General features: G+C 36.7%; 1 protein-coding gene across 2 annotated transcripts in view; it reads left to right on the forward strand.

The window, feature by feature from the left end:
• The window catches only part of LOC109095255 (insulin-like growth factor 1 receptor), a 72,676-nt gene extending 58,378 nt beyond the window's left edge, over positions 1 to 14,298 (forward strand). The window contains exons 11-21 of one of the 2 annotated variants that reach the window (XM_042759538.1): positions 2,932 to 3,212; positions 3,305 to 3,438; positions 3,765 to 3,930; positions 4,036 to 4,135; positions 4,300 to 4,364; positions 4,445 to 4,674; positions 4,793 to 4,900; positions 5,331 to 5,490; positions 6,471 to 6,600; positions 8,112 to 8,246; positions 12,982 to 14,298. In XM_042759538.1, coding sequence (XP_042615472.1) covers positions 2,932 to 3,212; positions 3,305 to 3,438; positions 3,765 to 3,930; positions 4,036 to 4,135; positions 4,300 to 4,364; positions 4,445 to 4,674; positions 4,793 to 4,900; positions 5,331 to 5,490; positions 6,471 to 6,600; positions 8,112 to 8,246; positions 12,982 to 13,450 — 1,978 coding nt within the window. In that variant the 3' untranslated portion in view covers positions 13,451 to 14,298. Of the gene's footprint in view, positions 1 to 2,931; positions 3,213 to 3,304; positions 3,439 to 3,764; positions 3,931 to 4,035; positions 4,136 to 4,299; positions 4,365 to 4,444; positions 4,675 to 4,792; positions 4,901 to 5,330; positions 5,491 to 6,470; positions 6,605 to 8,111; positions 8,247 to 12,981 lie in introns of those variants that run through there. The other variant, XM_042759537.1, reaches the window with a different exon arrangement.
• Positions 14,299 to 18,091: the final 3,793 nt, after the last annotated feature.

Raw genomic sequence — 18,091 nt, forward strand, 5'->3', positions numbered from 1 at the left:
AAATGAATGTCAGAGTTAAAGCCTCGTACACGTGACCTCATTCCCATCCATGTTTTGATGCATCAGCCAGTTCAAAACATCCATTAAACTTCAAATTAAAAGCTTCAGTTATCAATAAATCCATGTTAACCTTTCATGATCTCAAAGATGAAGATTGAAAGGGACTCTTGATGTTTCTGGATGTTAGCATTTGTAATGGCTCTTTCGTTTCTTGTCTGAGAGCTTGTTTTGGAACATTTTCGGCGTTCCCTCAGTAATTGTTTCCCTCCGCCCCTGGTGTTAGTAATCCTGTGGTACGGGTTCTTGGGTCTGGATCCAAATAGCACAGGAGATGTAAAAGACTACATAAGCCACATTTTCTCTCTGATCTCAAAGGTGTAACACATTAAGTGTTCTGTGCTAAAATGAGGACCGGCATCTGTATCCTATTATCATCCATCATCGGGTAGGGCGGCGCATGTGTCCCGCAGAGAGCGCCAAAATCGCTGTATAGTACCTGAGCGGGCTTTTATTGAAATCAATGCATCGGTGAATTCAAGTTTCAGGCGATGCAGGACATCAAAACGGCATTGATTCTCCAACCTGGCCTGCGTTATTTGGGACTAAATTGTCCTGCTGTGTCTGTTCCATTTTTTTTCCTCTGCGTGTTTGTCATTGCTTGGCTGGCGACAAAAGCAACGAGGCCAAAACTATGTCAGGCAGCTGAGAAGTATGTCTGTACCCGGGCCAGCACAAACCTGTTTTTATTGAAAACCGAGATATTGAGGGAAGTGCCTCGAGTTCCCTCGAAGTTCAGGATTTGGAGAGAGCGGGAGGAAGGGGGAACGAGAAAGAGAGGAAATCATATCCATTCAGTTGCCGTTCCCCCTCAAACCGCTCGGCTGCCAGGAAATGCACAGTAATGCCATCTGGAATACCAATGAAATAAAGGGAAGTTCCCCTCCAGCCGGAGAGTGCACAGATCAATGAATGCCGCTCTGCATGGAGGGAGCCGCAGAAAGAAGATTGAGAGAGAATGAAAAAGGGATGTGGGAACAGAAGGGACAGAGAAGAAGAGGGAAAGTCACTGGTTTAGGGAATGGAAATGTCCAGAACGGCTTGCTAGCATATGACTTGTGCTGTTTTTAGTGGTATTTACTAAAAAGGTGATTTTTGGTAATAATGTAGGTTTAGGGATTTCATTTGATACTTCAAATCAAGTGTTGTGATTCGAAAACAAAAAAAACAAAACCAATAAATAAATAAATAAATACCAGAAATTTGCGAGTGGCTTTTTTTACTTGATTTTAAATTTATTATTATTATTATAACCACTGTTATTTTTTTTATACATCAGGGATGCATTAAATTAATCAATATTGACAGAAAGGATATTTATAGTTTTACAAAAAAAAAAAAAAACTGTTTAAAATGGATGCTGTTCTTATGAGTGTTAAAAATAACATTTCATAAAAAATGTGTGTTTATTTTTAGTTTTAATAAATATTTTATTTATTTAAATTTTATGATATCATTTATTCTTGCGATGCAATGCTGAAATTTCAGCATCATTACTCCAGTCTACAGTGTCCTTCAGAAATCATTTTAATATGCGCATTTGCTGCTTTCTTATTATTATCAATGTTGAAAACAGTTGTGCTGCTTAAACAGCGATTAATTTTTTTTATTTGGCATTTATTTGAAATCATTTGTAACACAATGAAAGTCTTTCCTGTTGCTTTTGGTATATTTAATGCATGAATAAAAATAATGTATATAAAAATACTGATCTCTTGAAAAAAGTTAAACTGTATTGTAGTATGCAATAGTTTTGTGTTCCATTCTAAACTTAGCCAGCGATTAGACAAGATTGTGTTCGGGCCAGCATATCCAGTCATATACAGAGGGATGTATAGCTTCATATCACGTCTCTCTGGCCACATGCTCGCAGGCAAACTCAACCCATCTGTGGTGGAAGGATATGTGTGTCTAGCAGGCAGAGGAAGGACTTGCAGCTTGTAGGGAGTTGAGGGACAAAATGCTCCAGCGTGTGAGTGTTAGCAGGCCGAGGAATGGAGACCAGCTGTGGTGTGTGTGGAAGGATTCAGGGGGATGGAGTCATTGCCAGATCATCTGAGGACAGGATCCGTGATTGCTTTGGCCAGGACGAGAGTAACTCGCTCTCATGGGAGAACAGCCATGTGGTTGTTACCTCACACGTTCATAAATGGGGTTAAAAATGGTCTCCCCAATATAAAGAAAAAAGGCTCCCTTCATGTGTCTGAACTGCTGACGATTAACACAGAAAATAAACTGCATTTAAAACTAAAGTTGTCATACAGTTGACCGGAAATGTAAAATGTAAGAAGACATCCTGAAAAATGATGCCGACCAATATTGATTCTAAATGATGATTATGTATAAATGAATATGGATTTTATATACCATGCATTTTTACTGTGCATAAGTTAACTTTGTATTTTCTTTCCTCTGCTCTGTATGTTTTAGAAAGGCAAATCCTTGTTTCATACAATATAGGCAGATTAATAATAATAAAAAAAAACATTTTTCTTATTTTTCCAATTTACATGCATATTAATGCATTTACAATGGAAGGCTATGGTGAAAGGAATTGCACTGGGATTAATGTTAAAACAGACACAGTTTCAAAATTCTAACTACAAAACTTTATTATTATTATTAAAGTGCTTTAACTGATACATTCAATTTCCATTTGAAAAAAAAAGCCAATTTTACAAACTAGTCCACGTCATAATTATTATCTTTGTTCAGTATTATCAGGTCAGTGATACTAAAACATTCCTGTATTATTATTATATTTTTTTAAATGAACATTCCTGTAAATGTTTTAAATAAAGCCAGTTTCAGTTTCTGCACATCCAGAATTTGAGCTGAATTGAGTTGCAGTGTTACTCCTCTCTTTGGTTCCAGACCTCCCGACAGGCGACGGCGGGATCTGTTTGGTGTGGCCAATGCTACTTCTATCCACTCTCTGTTGGCGGGAAACTGGAACCTGACGCAGGGTAACTTCTCAGACGATGAGCTACCTAGACAGGAATTTTCCTTTATAGAGAAGAAGGTGAAGGAGCGTAGCGCTGACATCGGTGGCCTGCAGCCCTTTACCGTTTACCGCATCGACGTGCACGCCTGCAACAAAGAGGTTTGGCATTGCAGCGCAGCCGCGTTTATCTTTTCCCGCACCAAAGCGGCAGGTAAGAGCAGGACATCAACATGGAATCGAAGGCGAAGCACTGTATTCAAAAACGTCAGTGACAAATCTTCTGGTTTCTTCATTTTCTTGTAGACAGAGCAGATGATATTCCTGGTCCTGTGACCTGGGAAGGTCTGGAGGGTTCAGTGTTCCTGAAGTGGCCTGAACCGCAAAAACCCAACGGCCTGATCCTGCTGTATGAGATACAGTATCGTCTTGGAACAGAGGTGACTGTTGTATTTTGATCACTCGATCAGTGTCATAATAATTTTTTTTTTATATACAATTTCAAACAAAATTTTGATTTATTGGTTCAAAAATGTCAAGTGGTGTAACATTATGTAACATAAAAAAAAAATCTACCTTGTTTATTATTATTTAAATATTTTTTAATAATGCTTTCTTTTTTTGTTCCTTAAAATTGTCCTTTTTTTTATGCAACAGGACTTTTTTTTCTTCATTCACAATCGCAGGGTAGTTATACCGCATTGCTGACATTTTACCATAGCAATACATTGACTGGTATGTGTTTGTATTTCTGTTTCTACTACAGCCTGAGAAGCATGAGTGTGTATCCCGTCAACACTACAGGGAACACAAAGGAGTGAAACTCTCCAACTTGGGACCTGGGAACTATTCTGCCCGTGTACGGGCTACGTCTCTCGCTGGAAACGGGTCATGGACAGAACCGATAGCTTTCTATGTGAATCAAGTTGAACGTAAGTTTACTATGAATTTCATCCCTTTCAACTTTCAGAATATGAGAATTTAGATAGAAATTTGTTGAATTAATGAGTTTCAAACTTTCTCTTCTTGTACGCTCGAATCAGGTTATGAGCACTACCTGTACTTCATGATCATCCCGATTTTCCTGTTTTTTGCCATCGTCGCTGGAGTGGCTTTCACCTATCTGAACAAGAGACGGTACCAGTTTTAACACACCTACACTCCATATAGGCCCTTTCTGAGACACTCCAGATACTGTAATAAAAAAAAAAAAGGGACATATCTTGAAATACGTCAAGCTTGTTCTCTATTAAATATCTAGTGCTGTTTTTTGATAAACAAGTGCTGTCTGGAATCCACAGAAACAGCGACAGGCTTGGAAACCTTTACACGTCTGTTAACCCAGAGTACTTCAGCGCAGCAGAAAGTGAGTATTCAGTCAAGGGCAAGATCGACTCGACTTAGCATTTTTCGTGAATGATTGTAACTCTTGTACTTTGTTTACAGTGTATGTGCCAGATGAATGGGAAGTGGAGCGAGAGAAAATCACAATGTGCCGAGAGCTTGGACAAGGATCCTTTGGTATGGTGTATGAGGGCATCGCCAAAGGTGTCGTCAAAGATGAGCCGGAAACCAGGGTTGCCATTAAAACTGTCAACGAATCGGCCAGCTTACACGAGCGCATCGAGTTCCTCAATGAAGCTTCTGTGATGAAGGAGTTCAACTGTCACCATGTGGTTAGTCAGAGAATGCATGACAGATCTCATCTGATGCTTTAAACAGTGGCAGTACTGGTGTAAACTAATGTTGACTTTTAGCTGGTGGCTTCCTCTGATGTTGTTGTGATTGGTTTAGGTGCGTCTGCTGGGTGTAGTTTCGCAGGGACAGCCCACCCTGGTGATCATGGAGCTGATGACACGAGGAGATCTGAAGAGTTACTTGCGCTCACTTCGATCCGCTGAGGTGAATACAGGCTTACACGCTACATCTTCACCTCATTGATCAATGTTTGACTCATCAGACTGAATTTGTAACCGCTATTCTAAATTCCACCTGTTTAGTAGTGTAGTAGAATTTTGATGCATAATTGAGCAATTTCCATTAATCGGAATTAATCATCTGCGCTTGCATTCACAGCTATTTCTAAACTATAAGCTCCTCCAAGACTTGAACTCCAAAACCTTGTGTGATGTATTGATGTGTACTGCATAGTCTATATCCTAAGTGAAAAATGCAACCTTGTAAGTGACTGATTTTAAATGTTCTTCCCATGCACACATGGGAAACTCAGCTCCAGACTGATTTCCATTTGCGTGATGCAAAGCTTCAGCATGAAATGCACAAGACTTGCTAGAGCTGCAGTATCATTCTCCTCTTCCTCTTGCATCCTCAGAACATCTCCAGCTTGCCTTTGCCGCCATTGAAGAAGATGATTCAGATGGCAGGAGAGATCGCGGACGGCATGGCTTACCTCAACGCCAACAAATTTGTTCACAGAGACTTGGCAGCAAGGAATTGCATGGTGGCCGAAGATTTTGCTGTCAAAATTGGTGGTATGTGGTGAAATGGGTGGGGGGGCGGGTGTATTCGCTTTTGTTGACTTGTATTTGACATATGAAATGCTCTAAAATAGGGACTAGTCATCCAACTTTTAGTAAATCTAGTTTTTTCAGGTATATAATCTTTTAGTAGCGGTGCTTTAAACAATCAATTTTGAGACAATAGGGTTTTAGCCTATTTTAGAAGTAAATTATCATCAATTGGTAACATTTCACAGTATATATTGTTAATTATTAAATGTAAAAATATTGCATTGACAAATTGCATATTTTGCACTATTGCTCATTGTTTCATAACAAAATTAAAATACTAAAATTAAGGAATGTGCTATATCAACACTATTAGATATTAATATTTTTTTTATATTTAATAGTTTTCATCATTTTTAAGTTGGCATGAAATGAAAATCTGTAAATGCATGTTATTAATATGATTGTGAATGATTCATACATGCATGCATTTTGTGATTTACATTTTTTTTTTTTCACATTGCAATTTTTAATCAAAATCTCATAACTGGATCTTCTGGTGAAACAATACTCCAGTCATTTTTCTGCTTAAACCCACTTCTATTGATTGCTATTGCAATCGACTGCAAGCTCCTGGATCTGTCGTAATATGGAAGAAAATCTCTGTTGCTGTATTGAGACTTTAAGATTTGTATTGTTTTAACCATTGTGTAATGTAGCAATAAATTTAAGGGATTGTAGTGTATAATGACAAACATTTCAAAAGAATTATGCATCTTTTATACTTAAAATAATATTTATTTTGCATTATATTCCATTAATTGTGCCTATATTCACTTTGACTTTTTAGTGTGTTTTAGTATCTGTGCATCCCCAATTTTTATTCCATAATGAACAAGTAATGAATTGCTAATACTGTATATGTTCTTCATTTTGTTTGGCTTAATCTTAAGTAAAACTATAGACCTTTAGTAATTTCACCTCATTTATCCTCAAAACTGTAGATTTTGGCATGACACGGGACATTTATGAGACCGATTACTACAGAAAAGGAGGCAAGGGACTGCTGCCTGTGCGCTGGATGTCTCCAGAGTCTCTCAAAGATGGAGTATTCACCACCATGTCTGATGTCTGGTAAGCTTTCATGTGTTCTATAGAGAATCAGTGACAGTCACAGAGATATTAACGGAGACTTATAGTGAACATTGTATCAGGGTACATCAGTCTAGACTTGTAGCTGTAGAGCGACATCTGCGTTTAAGCAAAGACCGCCACTTCAGTGACCACTTCAGTTCCTCCACTAGCTGAATGAGAAATGAAAACCACACTCGCACAGCTCAACACACACTTTCCATTACATGGTGCATACGTTAATGCGGTAAGCAATGAGGAGAAACATCTTTCCATATATTTCAAATGAAGCTGGCAATCAAGCCTCATCGGCCCTCATGCTAGTCTCATTTGACAGACTTTCAAAGAAAGCCTTGGGGAGTCTAGACCGCGCTTTTCCGGAAACGGCAACAGCTGCGTCTGATATGAGCGGCATTCCAGAGTCTCAAGGAATCTTTAGTCGATTCATCCTCCCGTGTCGTGATAAGTAGCTGTTTGGGCTCGCTGGGAGGTTTGCGCTTAAATCTTTTGTTAAGGATCAGAATCAAGCACTCCCTGTTCAGGAAGAGGATTGAACTTAATTACAATGCGCTCAAGTTTCCTTCCAGGTGTCTGGAGAGTCTGCCCTAACAGTTCATCTTTCATGTCTGTCCAGGGTCACTGTCAGGCCTTGATTATATGGAATGTCTGGTTAACTTTACACAAGGATCAGATATAGGAGTAGTGCTCAATGGCGCTTTAGATCAGAATCAGAATATCTTGGCTATTTCTAAAACGGGGTCTGCAGCGTTTTCAAAAGTCTCCGTTTAGTAGTGTAAAGGATAGGCATAACCATAGCAAAAGTTATGCGTTTTAAAACGAAAACGTAGGACAAGTGGTTTGGAGCATGCATGGGTGATTTTTTTTAAAGGAAATTATATTACTGTCAATGCATATTAGATATTAATAGTGTGGATAAAAAAAAAAAAATCCTAATAGCCTTACTCAATATTTGAGTGGACTAAAAATATAGTCATTAGCTATCAACATGTTAATGTTATATTGCAATCAGCTGTGAATGTTAAATAAGCCTAGTGAGAAATGCTATTCATGTTTAGCACATCACATTTATGCTTAGTGTAAAAGGCGGCCCCCGAAATGCATAGCGACAAGCTCAGTGAGAAAGTGAATTATGCAAGTTCAGTGCAATTAAATGTATAATTTTATCAAATACTTGTGTTTTATAAATTCTGTTGAGGAATGTCCCGTGTATAACACTGAGCTGCTGCCTAATGTAAAGCGTTTTTAAATCTATGTAGGCAGTGATAGAGCACAAAGCAGCTCATTAGGTTTTGGAACAGAGCCTGTGATTATTTTTGCTGGCTTTGAAGCTCTTTTGTATCGAATTTAGATGAACAAATTAATAATACGATTAAGACCCGGAAGAAAAAGCATTGCTTGTCAACATCTTGTAGACTACAAATCAACATCTTGTAGTCACTGTGGTTGCTATCAGTGTCGATCTATTCAAACTTTTCTCATCTGTTCTCTTACAGGTCCTTTGGGGTGGTGTTGTGGGAAATCGCCACCCTGGCTGAGCAACCCTATCAGGGCATGTCCAATGAGCAGGTACTGCGGTTTGTCATGGAGGGAGGGCTGCTAGACAAACCAGACAACTGCCCTGACATGCTGTAAGTCATCTTATTCATGTCTTTCACTCACTTTGTTGTTCCAAGTGCAATATTTTGAAAAACTTCCAAGCTGTTGTTTTCCATCCAGTGAAAGCAAACAGTGTCCAGAGCTGTCAAGCTCCGAAAAGGACACAAAAACACCATAAAAATGGTCCATATAACAGTCTTTTGAAGCTTTATGATACTTTAATGTGCGTTACGTACCAAAATTCAATATTACTTTTTTGTGCCATGTGTCCAGGATTGGTTTCATTGACGTCAAACCTGGTGCAACATCTTGATGTGGCTATTTTGAAAGTTCTTAATATGAATATTCATGTTAGGTTTGGAAGGACATGATGGTGAATAAATGATGATTTGATGAAGAATTTTCATTTTTGGGTGGACTCTGCCTTTTAAAAAGTAGAAAGTCTGCCACCTACTGTAGGATTCAGGTGGTAATGTCAAAAAGCTGAAAACAAGAATAGACATTAAAAATCTGGATTCGCTTGAGAATTAATGCTATTTACTGAAAAAGTTTTTGACGTTGGCCATTATTTGTTTTGGATTTTGAAGCTACCAAGTTTAACTCTCTCCCTGTGGGTGCTGGGCTCTAAATTTAAGTATAATTTGTTTATCTGTGAGAGTCTCCAAGCTCTGGGTTTTCTTTGGCGCGGTTTGAGTTAGGTTGTGTCTGGCTTCAAGTCCGTGTTTTATCTGAAGTGTAAAAGCTGGCAGTGACATACAAGCACTCAGTGCACTACAGGGATTCCACCTTTTTAATAATATAACATTATACCAGGAGGGAGGGAGGTGGGTGGGTATGTGTGTGCATTTTGATATGAAAGGGGTACAAAGACTGACCTGGACGATGACTGAAAAACTGTTTTTTATTGTCCTTTTGCGTTATCAGCAAACGTTTTGCCTGTTTAACACTATAAAGCTGCTTTGACACAATCTGTATTGTATAAAGTGCTATAGAGATAAAAGTGACTTGACAAAGAATGGAAAACAAGTTTTGGAGGTCAGAGGTTGCTTACATTACCATTTAGCTTTACCTATTGGCTGTACGTTTAAACCATATGACAGTGTATCACTTTTCAGTTTAGTTGGATAGACAGAAAATTAGGTCCATATAGCTAATAAATAAATAAATAAAATAAAATAAATAAATTTCTTTAATAATTTTTTTATAAATAATTTTTTAAATTATATAACAATTTATTTATAAATTATTGAACAATGATGTTTTGTTTCAGGACAAATGGTAGTTTGCATTTTCTCAGTCCACTGTCCATTGACGGGAAGTGCACAATGGTTTGCGTTGGCCTGTGCCTTATTTCCATCTCAAGGCTGTCTGGTTTAGGGTCTTTGTTGTGGTTAGCTAACATTTGGCACCTTTTAACACTTTTTTTTAGAGAAGTGCCGGGAAGGATGAAGTGGTCTTTAAGGCAGCCAGAGCAGGAGTGGAGGAGGGCATGTGGGAGGGTTTTGGGTTGGTACATGCTGCTTTATTACTGCCGCTGCTTCTGTCTTGTGTTTTAATGAGCCAGTGCATGACTGCTGAGACTAACAGTGCCAACAGTCACCTAAATTCAACCTCTAACGGAAGTCCAGCTATTTCATTAAAACCGGAAATTATGTGCAGCTTACCAATTAGAACAAAGGCTTTCACACATTGCACATGCATGTGATATTTTTAGCCAAAAAAGCCTCCTACTAGAAAAGAATTTGGTTTTTTACTTGAAAGTGGATTTTGTAATACTTTATAACTTTTTATCAAATTAAAAGAACCGGCTTTACTTTTGAAATACCTTTCTTTTTTTTCGGTTGACATCATCAATAGTTCATTTTTCAATTCCTCGTTTCCTTCCGCTTGACTCATTTCTAGTATGTAATCTGTTACTGATGTATGAAATCAAGTCCTGCCCTACATTCTTTTTCTAGTTATTTCTGGTTCGAGTTACTAATGTCCTATTTCACACAGAAGTAAAATGTTGACTGTTGACAAATGAAATAGTGTGAATGAATGCCTAACTGATATTTCACACACTACACGACCAGCTGTTTTGTTTATTTTTGCTCTGGCAATAAAAAAAGAAACCTAAGCAGGATCACTGTGAAAACCTTCCAGTGCCTTTATATGACATCAGCACAGGATTGTTGCTATAGTATTAATGCTATTGCGAGTTATTTAGATTCATACAAATTATTATTTTTCTTCATGTTTTCATATTCGTTTAAATGGTTTGAGTTGAATTACAAAAATATGAAAAAAGTAATAAAAAAAAACTTTGTGTAACTGTCCAGAGACTGTAAATATTATAAATTTTTGAAAAGCTTTTGCATGGCAAATCAAAGTCTGTTATGTATGATTTTATTTTATGGTTGTCATGTGATGATAATCAGCAAAAAAAGAAATTAAATCATGGAAAAGACCCTTGTATCAAGGTTAACCATTAAAAAAGTTTGCATAACCTTAAGAAAACTTGATGATATTCATGAATAATATTCGTTATTCATAAATATATATTTTTTACCTTAAAAATTACCTTAAGAATTATTGAAGAATTTTTTTTCTTTTGTTTTTTTGGAAAATAAAGATAAAAATGCAATACGTTTTGCTTCATAATAACTTTTCTTTACTGTATTTTTATAGTTATAGCTTATATTTCTATGTAATATAATCATCATATGCTTTATAAAATATCTAAATAAAAAAATCAAAATGTATATAATTAACATGAATGAAATTGCTAAGAACTTCTCACTTGCATTTTGAACTCAATTTTTCCAACATGGTGATTAAAAAAATAAAAATAAAAAATTTCCTTCCAAAGGTTACTGCAGGCTTAAGTCAAGTTCATGTAGCACTTTTAACACTGGAGGTGCTAAAATCAGCCTGAATCTCTCCATCAATGGAAACTTCATCTAGTGCCATGCAGGAAAAACAAGCTGGAGGCTCAGGGGGCAGTGAGTCCAGTCTCTCTGTCTCAGCTGGAGAGCCAGAAGCCCCAGTGTGTGTGTGAGACACGGCGAAAATACCGCACTTGGATTTGCTGGTGTGAATGTTTGTGTATGTGGTGCTCGGGTATTTGTAAGTGTCAGCTGATGTTTGCGCGAGCTGTGTGTGGGTGTGCAGCCGGCGCTGGTGTTTGTAAGACTAATGGTGTGTGTTACTCGAATAGTGTGTGAGCTGGCACAGGCATCCCAGTATTTATTTCAGCAGACTCCTCTGGTATTCTTAGCCTGTTTGTGTAAAATTAAAATGGTGAACTGGAATGCTCGTGGGTCAGCGAGATCGTACGCTTTTATTGGTTTTTTATTTTTTCCCCCTCTGTAACTGTAGCAGTTCCCCTTCACTGGCGCTCTCGGGCCTCTCTCAACTCTCTCCAGCTCTGCAGTGTGATTTCATCACAGATGTGTGTTTGCTGTGCAGTAAAGAGGTCACAGCATTCACCATGAGCTCACTGCAGCTGTGTTTAGGACGTAACCGCTGATAGCGTGCATGTTTGTGTTACGGATTCGTCACACTGCCACCTGTTGTTCAGAGCTACGGCAAGTAGGCCTAGGAGGTATGAACAAGATCTTATGAGTTGCAGTATTTGTGACAATAATGTTAAATAGTACAATATTCAATATATAGAGCGACTATAATTAAATGATGAAGTATTTATAAATAAGGTGTACATTTTTTTTATGAATCATTTAAAAAACATTAATAGATTTTATAATATATACATACTAATATTAATGTACTAATATTAATGTCTTTTAACAATGCAAATCAGTATGATAGTAGTCTATACATGTAGATTGTAATGCTATTTTTATAAAGTATAAATATATACTATTTATAACTTTAAAATGAATAAACAAAATGGTTAATTATATATATATATATATATATAGTGACTTAAATCATTTAAAATTGAAAAGGACTTTTTTAAATGACACAAATCCAAAAGTTAAATTATTGATAATGTGTATTATAAAGAGGTCTGTGTGCACAGTATAATATTTTTATGAAGTATTATATTTTGTTATTATTATTTTTGGGAAACAAAATGTTATATATATTAAAAAATAATATATATATATATATATATATATATATATATATATATATATATATATATATATATATATATATATATATATATATATATATATATATATATATATATATATATATATATATAGTAACTTAAAATTGCTTTTTTTAATGGACGCAAACCAGAATTAAGATTATTAATAATTTGTTTTATGAAGTTGTTTATATCTCATATAGTGATTACTTTAATTATTATGTATATTGATTATTATAATTACATTTTATAAAGGTATTTTATAATAAATTCATAAAATGTTATATGTTACATTTATGTGTGTATATATATATATATATATATATATATATATACACATACAGAATCAAATAATTTAACATTTAAATTTGGTCCTTTTTTCAAACAATGCAAACCAGGTGAGACTGACAATAAAATTGGTAATTTCTGCTCAAAATTTGTTGTGTGTGTGTGTGTCTTTTTTTCATAATTATCTGTTGTCAGAAACTTTATAATTGACTTTTAACTCTTCGGTTTATCAGACACATATTCCCTGATGTCGTCTGATGCTGATAATCTTAAAATGGCCAAATATCATTGATTCATGTGGACTGGACAACAGCTAGATTTGATGTTTCTCAAGGAACATGTTGCTGAACTTCTCTTCTTGTGCTCTTGTGTGCTTTCAGGTTTGAACTGATGCGCATGTGCTGGCAATACAACCCCAAAATGCGGCCGTCCTTCCTGGAGATCATCAGCAGCATCAAGGACGACCTGGAGGAGGGTTTCAAGGAGACGAGCTTCTTCTACAGCGAGGAGAACAAACCTCCCGACACGGAAGAGCTAGACATGGAGAATGTGGGAACCATGGAGAACGTTCCTCTGGAGCCGTCCTCCAGCCTGCAGCCCCTCGCACCTTCTCTGGCCTCCCCTCAACAATGCGCCCCAGCGTCCCAGGGCTCCTCCACCCCAGCCGGCCCGTCCTCACCGCCTTCCTCCCCCAGCTCCACGGACAAGCACCCGCTCCCCACGTCTGCATCAAACGGGCCCTCAATGGTTCTCCAGAGCCCATTTGACGAGACCCAGCCTTACGCTCACATGAACGGGGGCCGTAAGAACGAGCGTGCCTTGCCTCTGCCCCAGTCGTCGGCTTGCTGATCGACGACCCGGTCCTGTTTCCGGACATGTCCCTGTCTGTCAAGCCACTGTGTGGTCTCCTGAGAAGAAATAAAGAGACAAGGAAAGATGAAATGGTACAAACTGAGAGTCCAGGCAATCAATCTTTTCAGTCATACCTCAACGGACAAAGTTTGGATTTCTTTGTTTTTTGTGTATTTCGATTGAATCGTTGAATTGATTGACATGAACTCATTTGTTATTTCCTTAGACTGGATCACTGACTGAAAAACCATGACCTTCACTCTCGCACTCGATAGGCTGACTGTTTTTGTTATGTTTTGTTACTTTTCTAAACTTCCAAAACTGGTTTGAAGGTCTATCAGAGCCAGTAGTGGTACGGTGGCATTATTACGACACGCTCTGCATATCTCTTAGCGAATCCAACAGCGAAGCACTTGCTCTAGTCTTTGTTTCCAAAGACGTGCGTCTAAATTAGAGAAAGATGTGTGAGGTTTTTCTTCTGCCTGTCTTAGAAGTTTGTTCCCCTGACCCAACTCAGATCTGGGTATGGAAATCTTTGGCTTCCGTTTTCTCCAAATCATCTGGCTGTGCAACGTAGTGAAGAAATTCTTTAATCTGCCAAATGTCTGTCTTTTCTTTTCTTTTTATTAATGTTGCCAAATTGTCGTTTAATTCTCCGTGCATCCATATTCCTCTAAATACATATGACAGTTTTGTACCCTGGTGATCCAAACCATCCTGTACTTAAAGGAATAATTCGCCCAAAAAAAGACAATTTACAAAATATCTACTCACCCTCAGGCCATCTGAGATGGAGAAATGTATCATTAAATTACTTGCTCAGCAGTGGATCCTCTGCAGTGAATGGGTGCCGTCAGAATGAGAATCCAAACAGCTGATAAAAACATCACAATAATCCACGTGACTCCAGTCCATCAGTAAACAGCTTGTGAAGGGAAAAGCTGTGTTTGTAATAAAAAAATTCACCTTCAAGGTGTGTTATTTTTTTAAACGGTCACTTGTGTGTAAAATATGACTCTCATTCTGACGGCACCCATTCACTGCAGAGGATCCACTGGTGAGCAAGTGATGAAATGCTAAATTAGTGTAGTGGCTTTTTTATTTTTTTTTGAGCAATTCTCTCGCTTGGTTGTTCAGTCGTACGTCGGACCACAGAGCATGTGCATCGTTTGTCGGTCACTTTTGTACCTTTTTTACAGTTCAGATTGATCATCTATATGTCTGTGCTAAAAAAAAAGCTGCTATTTTATTATTGTTTTTCTTTTGTGGTTGTAATATATATACATATATATATATATATAAATGTAAAGAGATTTTTCAGGTGTAATCCTTTGCCTTTCCACTACAGTCCATTTTATGATGCTTATAGTTCTGCAAAACGAGACAAAAAAACAATAGAAGGTTCATTCTAACAGTTGAAAAGTTGTTTAATTCCTTCTGTTTTGATAGATTCTCTTTCTTTAAAAGCTAAACCGTCAGATGAACACACTATTTTCTGTCTTCATGCCCTTAACGGCGGCACCCAGCGACGTGATTCTGTAACAGCTCCACACTGTGTCTCTCTTCACATTAATGCGCAACAATTCCTCTCAGGTCAGAATCCTAAAAGATTCGATCTCAGACCCCGATGTGTTCTTGTCTCGCTATTCATTCCTCTTTAAACAGCAAAATCTGACTGAAAATGTGGCAAATTTGGAATTGATTTCATTGCTTAAAGATAGACTCTTCTCAATCTTTGGATTGATTGTTCAGCCTTATGTGTGACTGATCCTGCCGCCCTTTGAAGGCCCTGATCTTATAAACTCTGCGTTTCCTTCCTTCCGAGCAGAGCCTGATAAACGATTATACAGATATGATTCAGCATATCTCTATGCAGAAGCTGTGTTTGTAACATAGATCACTTATATCGATTTGAGATAAAGATTTGACTATGAGCGCCAGTTTTTGGGACTACTTTTTTTTTCTTTTCTTTTTTTGAAGGAATCCCCCCCCCCCACCCTGGCCTTTTTATTTTCATTATTTATTTAGTTTATTTCCTTTTTCTTTTTTTGTGATACGTTTATAATCACTGTTACCCCCTCACCCCCGATTACATTTTAGATATTTTTATATGCTTTTTTCCATGACATGGGGACTTTTTTTTTTTCCTTCAGACATTTATCTACCTCACTCTTTTTTTATGTACCTATATATAAAGTACATCAGACCTTTTTTCATGAAAAGGATAATATTACTGCTCTCTGTATCTGGGTAAAACCTCACATAAATGCTACGAACCACAATCTCGGAGTGGAGAAATTACCGAGTTACGGACATTTTTGTATGACTAGCTGCTTTCTTTCCTATCGGATCTTGCTTAAATTTGTTTATTATTTATTTGTGAGATTAAACAGGTCTGACAATTGACTCCAAATGTGCTGGAATGTTGTTGATGTTTAATTTATCCATCTTTTAACTTGTGGGCAAAGGTCGATAGATGGAATAATTAGAATGGATTGTTTTAGTTTTTTTCAGTATATACTGGTTCTGCTCTCCTCTCCCTTTCATGTCTCTGAATCCCACTGTTGGCATTGTTCTGTTTGACCTTTTCATTATACATTCATTGGTGTGTTATACTTGCATCAGAAACCAAATGTTCATTGAAGCAAAAACACTTTGGGTATAAACCGATTTACTTGAGTTTTTCCTGTTGTCAGGTGCATCCAGTGTACATCATGATAAGTCTTGTCCTGGTTAATATCAATATATATATATTTTTAATTATTAAAAAAAAATCCCAGACAAAAGATCAACACCGTATGGAACGAACCATTTCAGAGCGATTTAAATAAAACTAAGCAGATGTGATATATGGTTAGAGAAATCTTAGCTGATATTTTCTTCCATGTCATATTTCACAGCAGTTTGATGAAATATAGTTCAGGCAGTTATTGAGCCGATTAAACTGAAATAATATCCAGATGCAAGATATTCCTGTTGATATTCTGAACTTTTCACTAGAATAACTTTATAAGGGAAATGTGAGTTTTTTTGGGGGGGAAAAATATCAAGCAATGATCATATAGTGCATTTTTCATAGTTTTTGTTAATCAAAGATTGTTCAAGACACCATCCTAATGCTCCCCTCTGACCGTCTCTGCTTACAGACCCGCAACACCCGATCAATGTCTGATTTCTGAGATCTGTTGACTATGGGCTAGATATTCTCAGGGCTGAAGGTTCTGAGTGGCCGTCTGAAGGACAGGAAGTGACCTGTTCCTCGGCACTCACTGTACCCTGCTGCTGAAAACTGCTGCTCTCCATCATCTCACCAGATGCTCGTTCTGAAGTCCAGACACGTGGTGTTGCTCTGAGAGTTACGTGAGGGTTGAGAGGAGAGCATTGGAGGCGTTCACAATCTGAGGGCGCCATCTAGAACGTGAAGAAGGGTTGTGTTGTGTCTCAAGTTATTTAGTTTGACTCCTTGATTCCAGGGGAGCGTAATGTTGGGTTGTTCAGTTGAGACGTGTTCGATATGTATGTGTTAGTGTATTAAAAGGGTGACGGATCCAGAATGGGAGGGGAGAATGGAGAAAGTTTTGTGGTCCAAGTCTGTTCAAACCTGGCTGTTCTGATTAAAAAAAGGCACTTATTAACTTTATTTGTGTTGTTTTCTTTTGTATAAATTTGAAAAAGGAAAAAAAAGGAAAGGAAGATGGAGAGAATTAACATAATGGATTTATGATGGCACATTGCTCAGATAATGTTTTTGTGTGGTACTTATTTAAAAAACCATATTATTGTTAATAAATACACTAATAAATCAATTATTTGATTTGCATATTAAGTAGGTTTGGATGATTAATAATGAAGCAGTACTACTGTAAACTCAATTTTGGCATTATAGATAATGCATAAGATAGCATGTTAATAAATATTAGAATTCAATTTGAATTAAATGCCTTGTGCATATTTTCACCTGCATTAGCTACAAATCTTTTGCATTTCAGTGAATTAATAAATTCATAAAACGGACATGGTTCAATGCATTTTGTACAATGTTCATGCATGTCAGAAAGGACTGTTACATGTATTGTCAGTGACGGCATGAATGAGGAAAATTAAATCATGCATTTTTATTAATTAATTCATCAATATGGTAGCAGTAGCTTTTAATAGGTAAAAACAATGACTTCGTGAGTAATTTAATGTGTTGTTCCCAGTATTTTGCCAGTGGACTTCTGAAAGCATCAAATGTGTTCAAAAGCATAAAATTAGTATTTTAAAAGATAGATAAACATTGTTTTTTTTTATTAAAAAACAAAACAACAAATTAAAAAACAAACTAACTACATGCCCCCAAAATTATTAAAATATTATATTATTATTCCAACGTTTGTATTATATATCGTTAATATGTCCTTATTTAGTCACTGACATCAAATAATGCTTTAATGCTGCTAGTTAAAGTGTGTTTGTTGTTATTTTGTAGTGTTGATGTCGTTTTGTACAATACATCTCATGCCTTTTAAGTATTACTACTGCTATTTCATATCATTATTTTAATTGTTTTTTTTATTATATATATATATATATATATATATATATATATATATATATTAAATTGTCCTTTATATTTTTATTTTCAGTTACTCTGTA

This window comes from Cyprinus carpio, chromosome A7 (assembly GCF_018340385.1).
Source record: "Cyprinus carpio isolate SPL01 chromosome A7, ASM1834038v1, whole genome shotgun sequence".
NCBI lineage: Eukaryota > Metazoa > Chordata > Actinopteri > Cypriniformes > Cyprinidae > Cyprinus > Cyprinus carpio.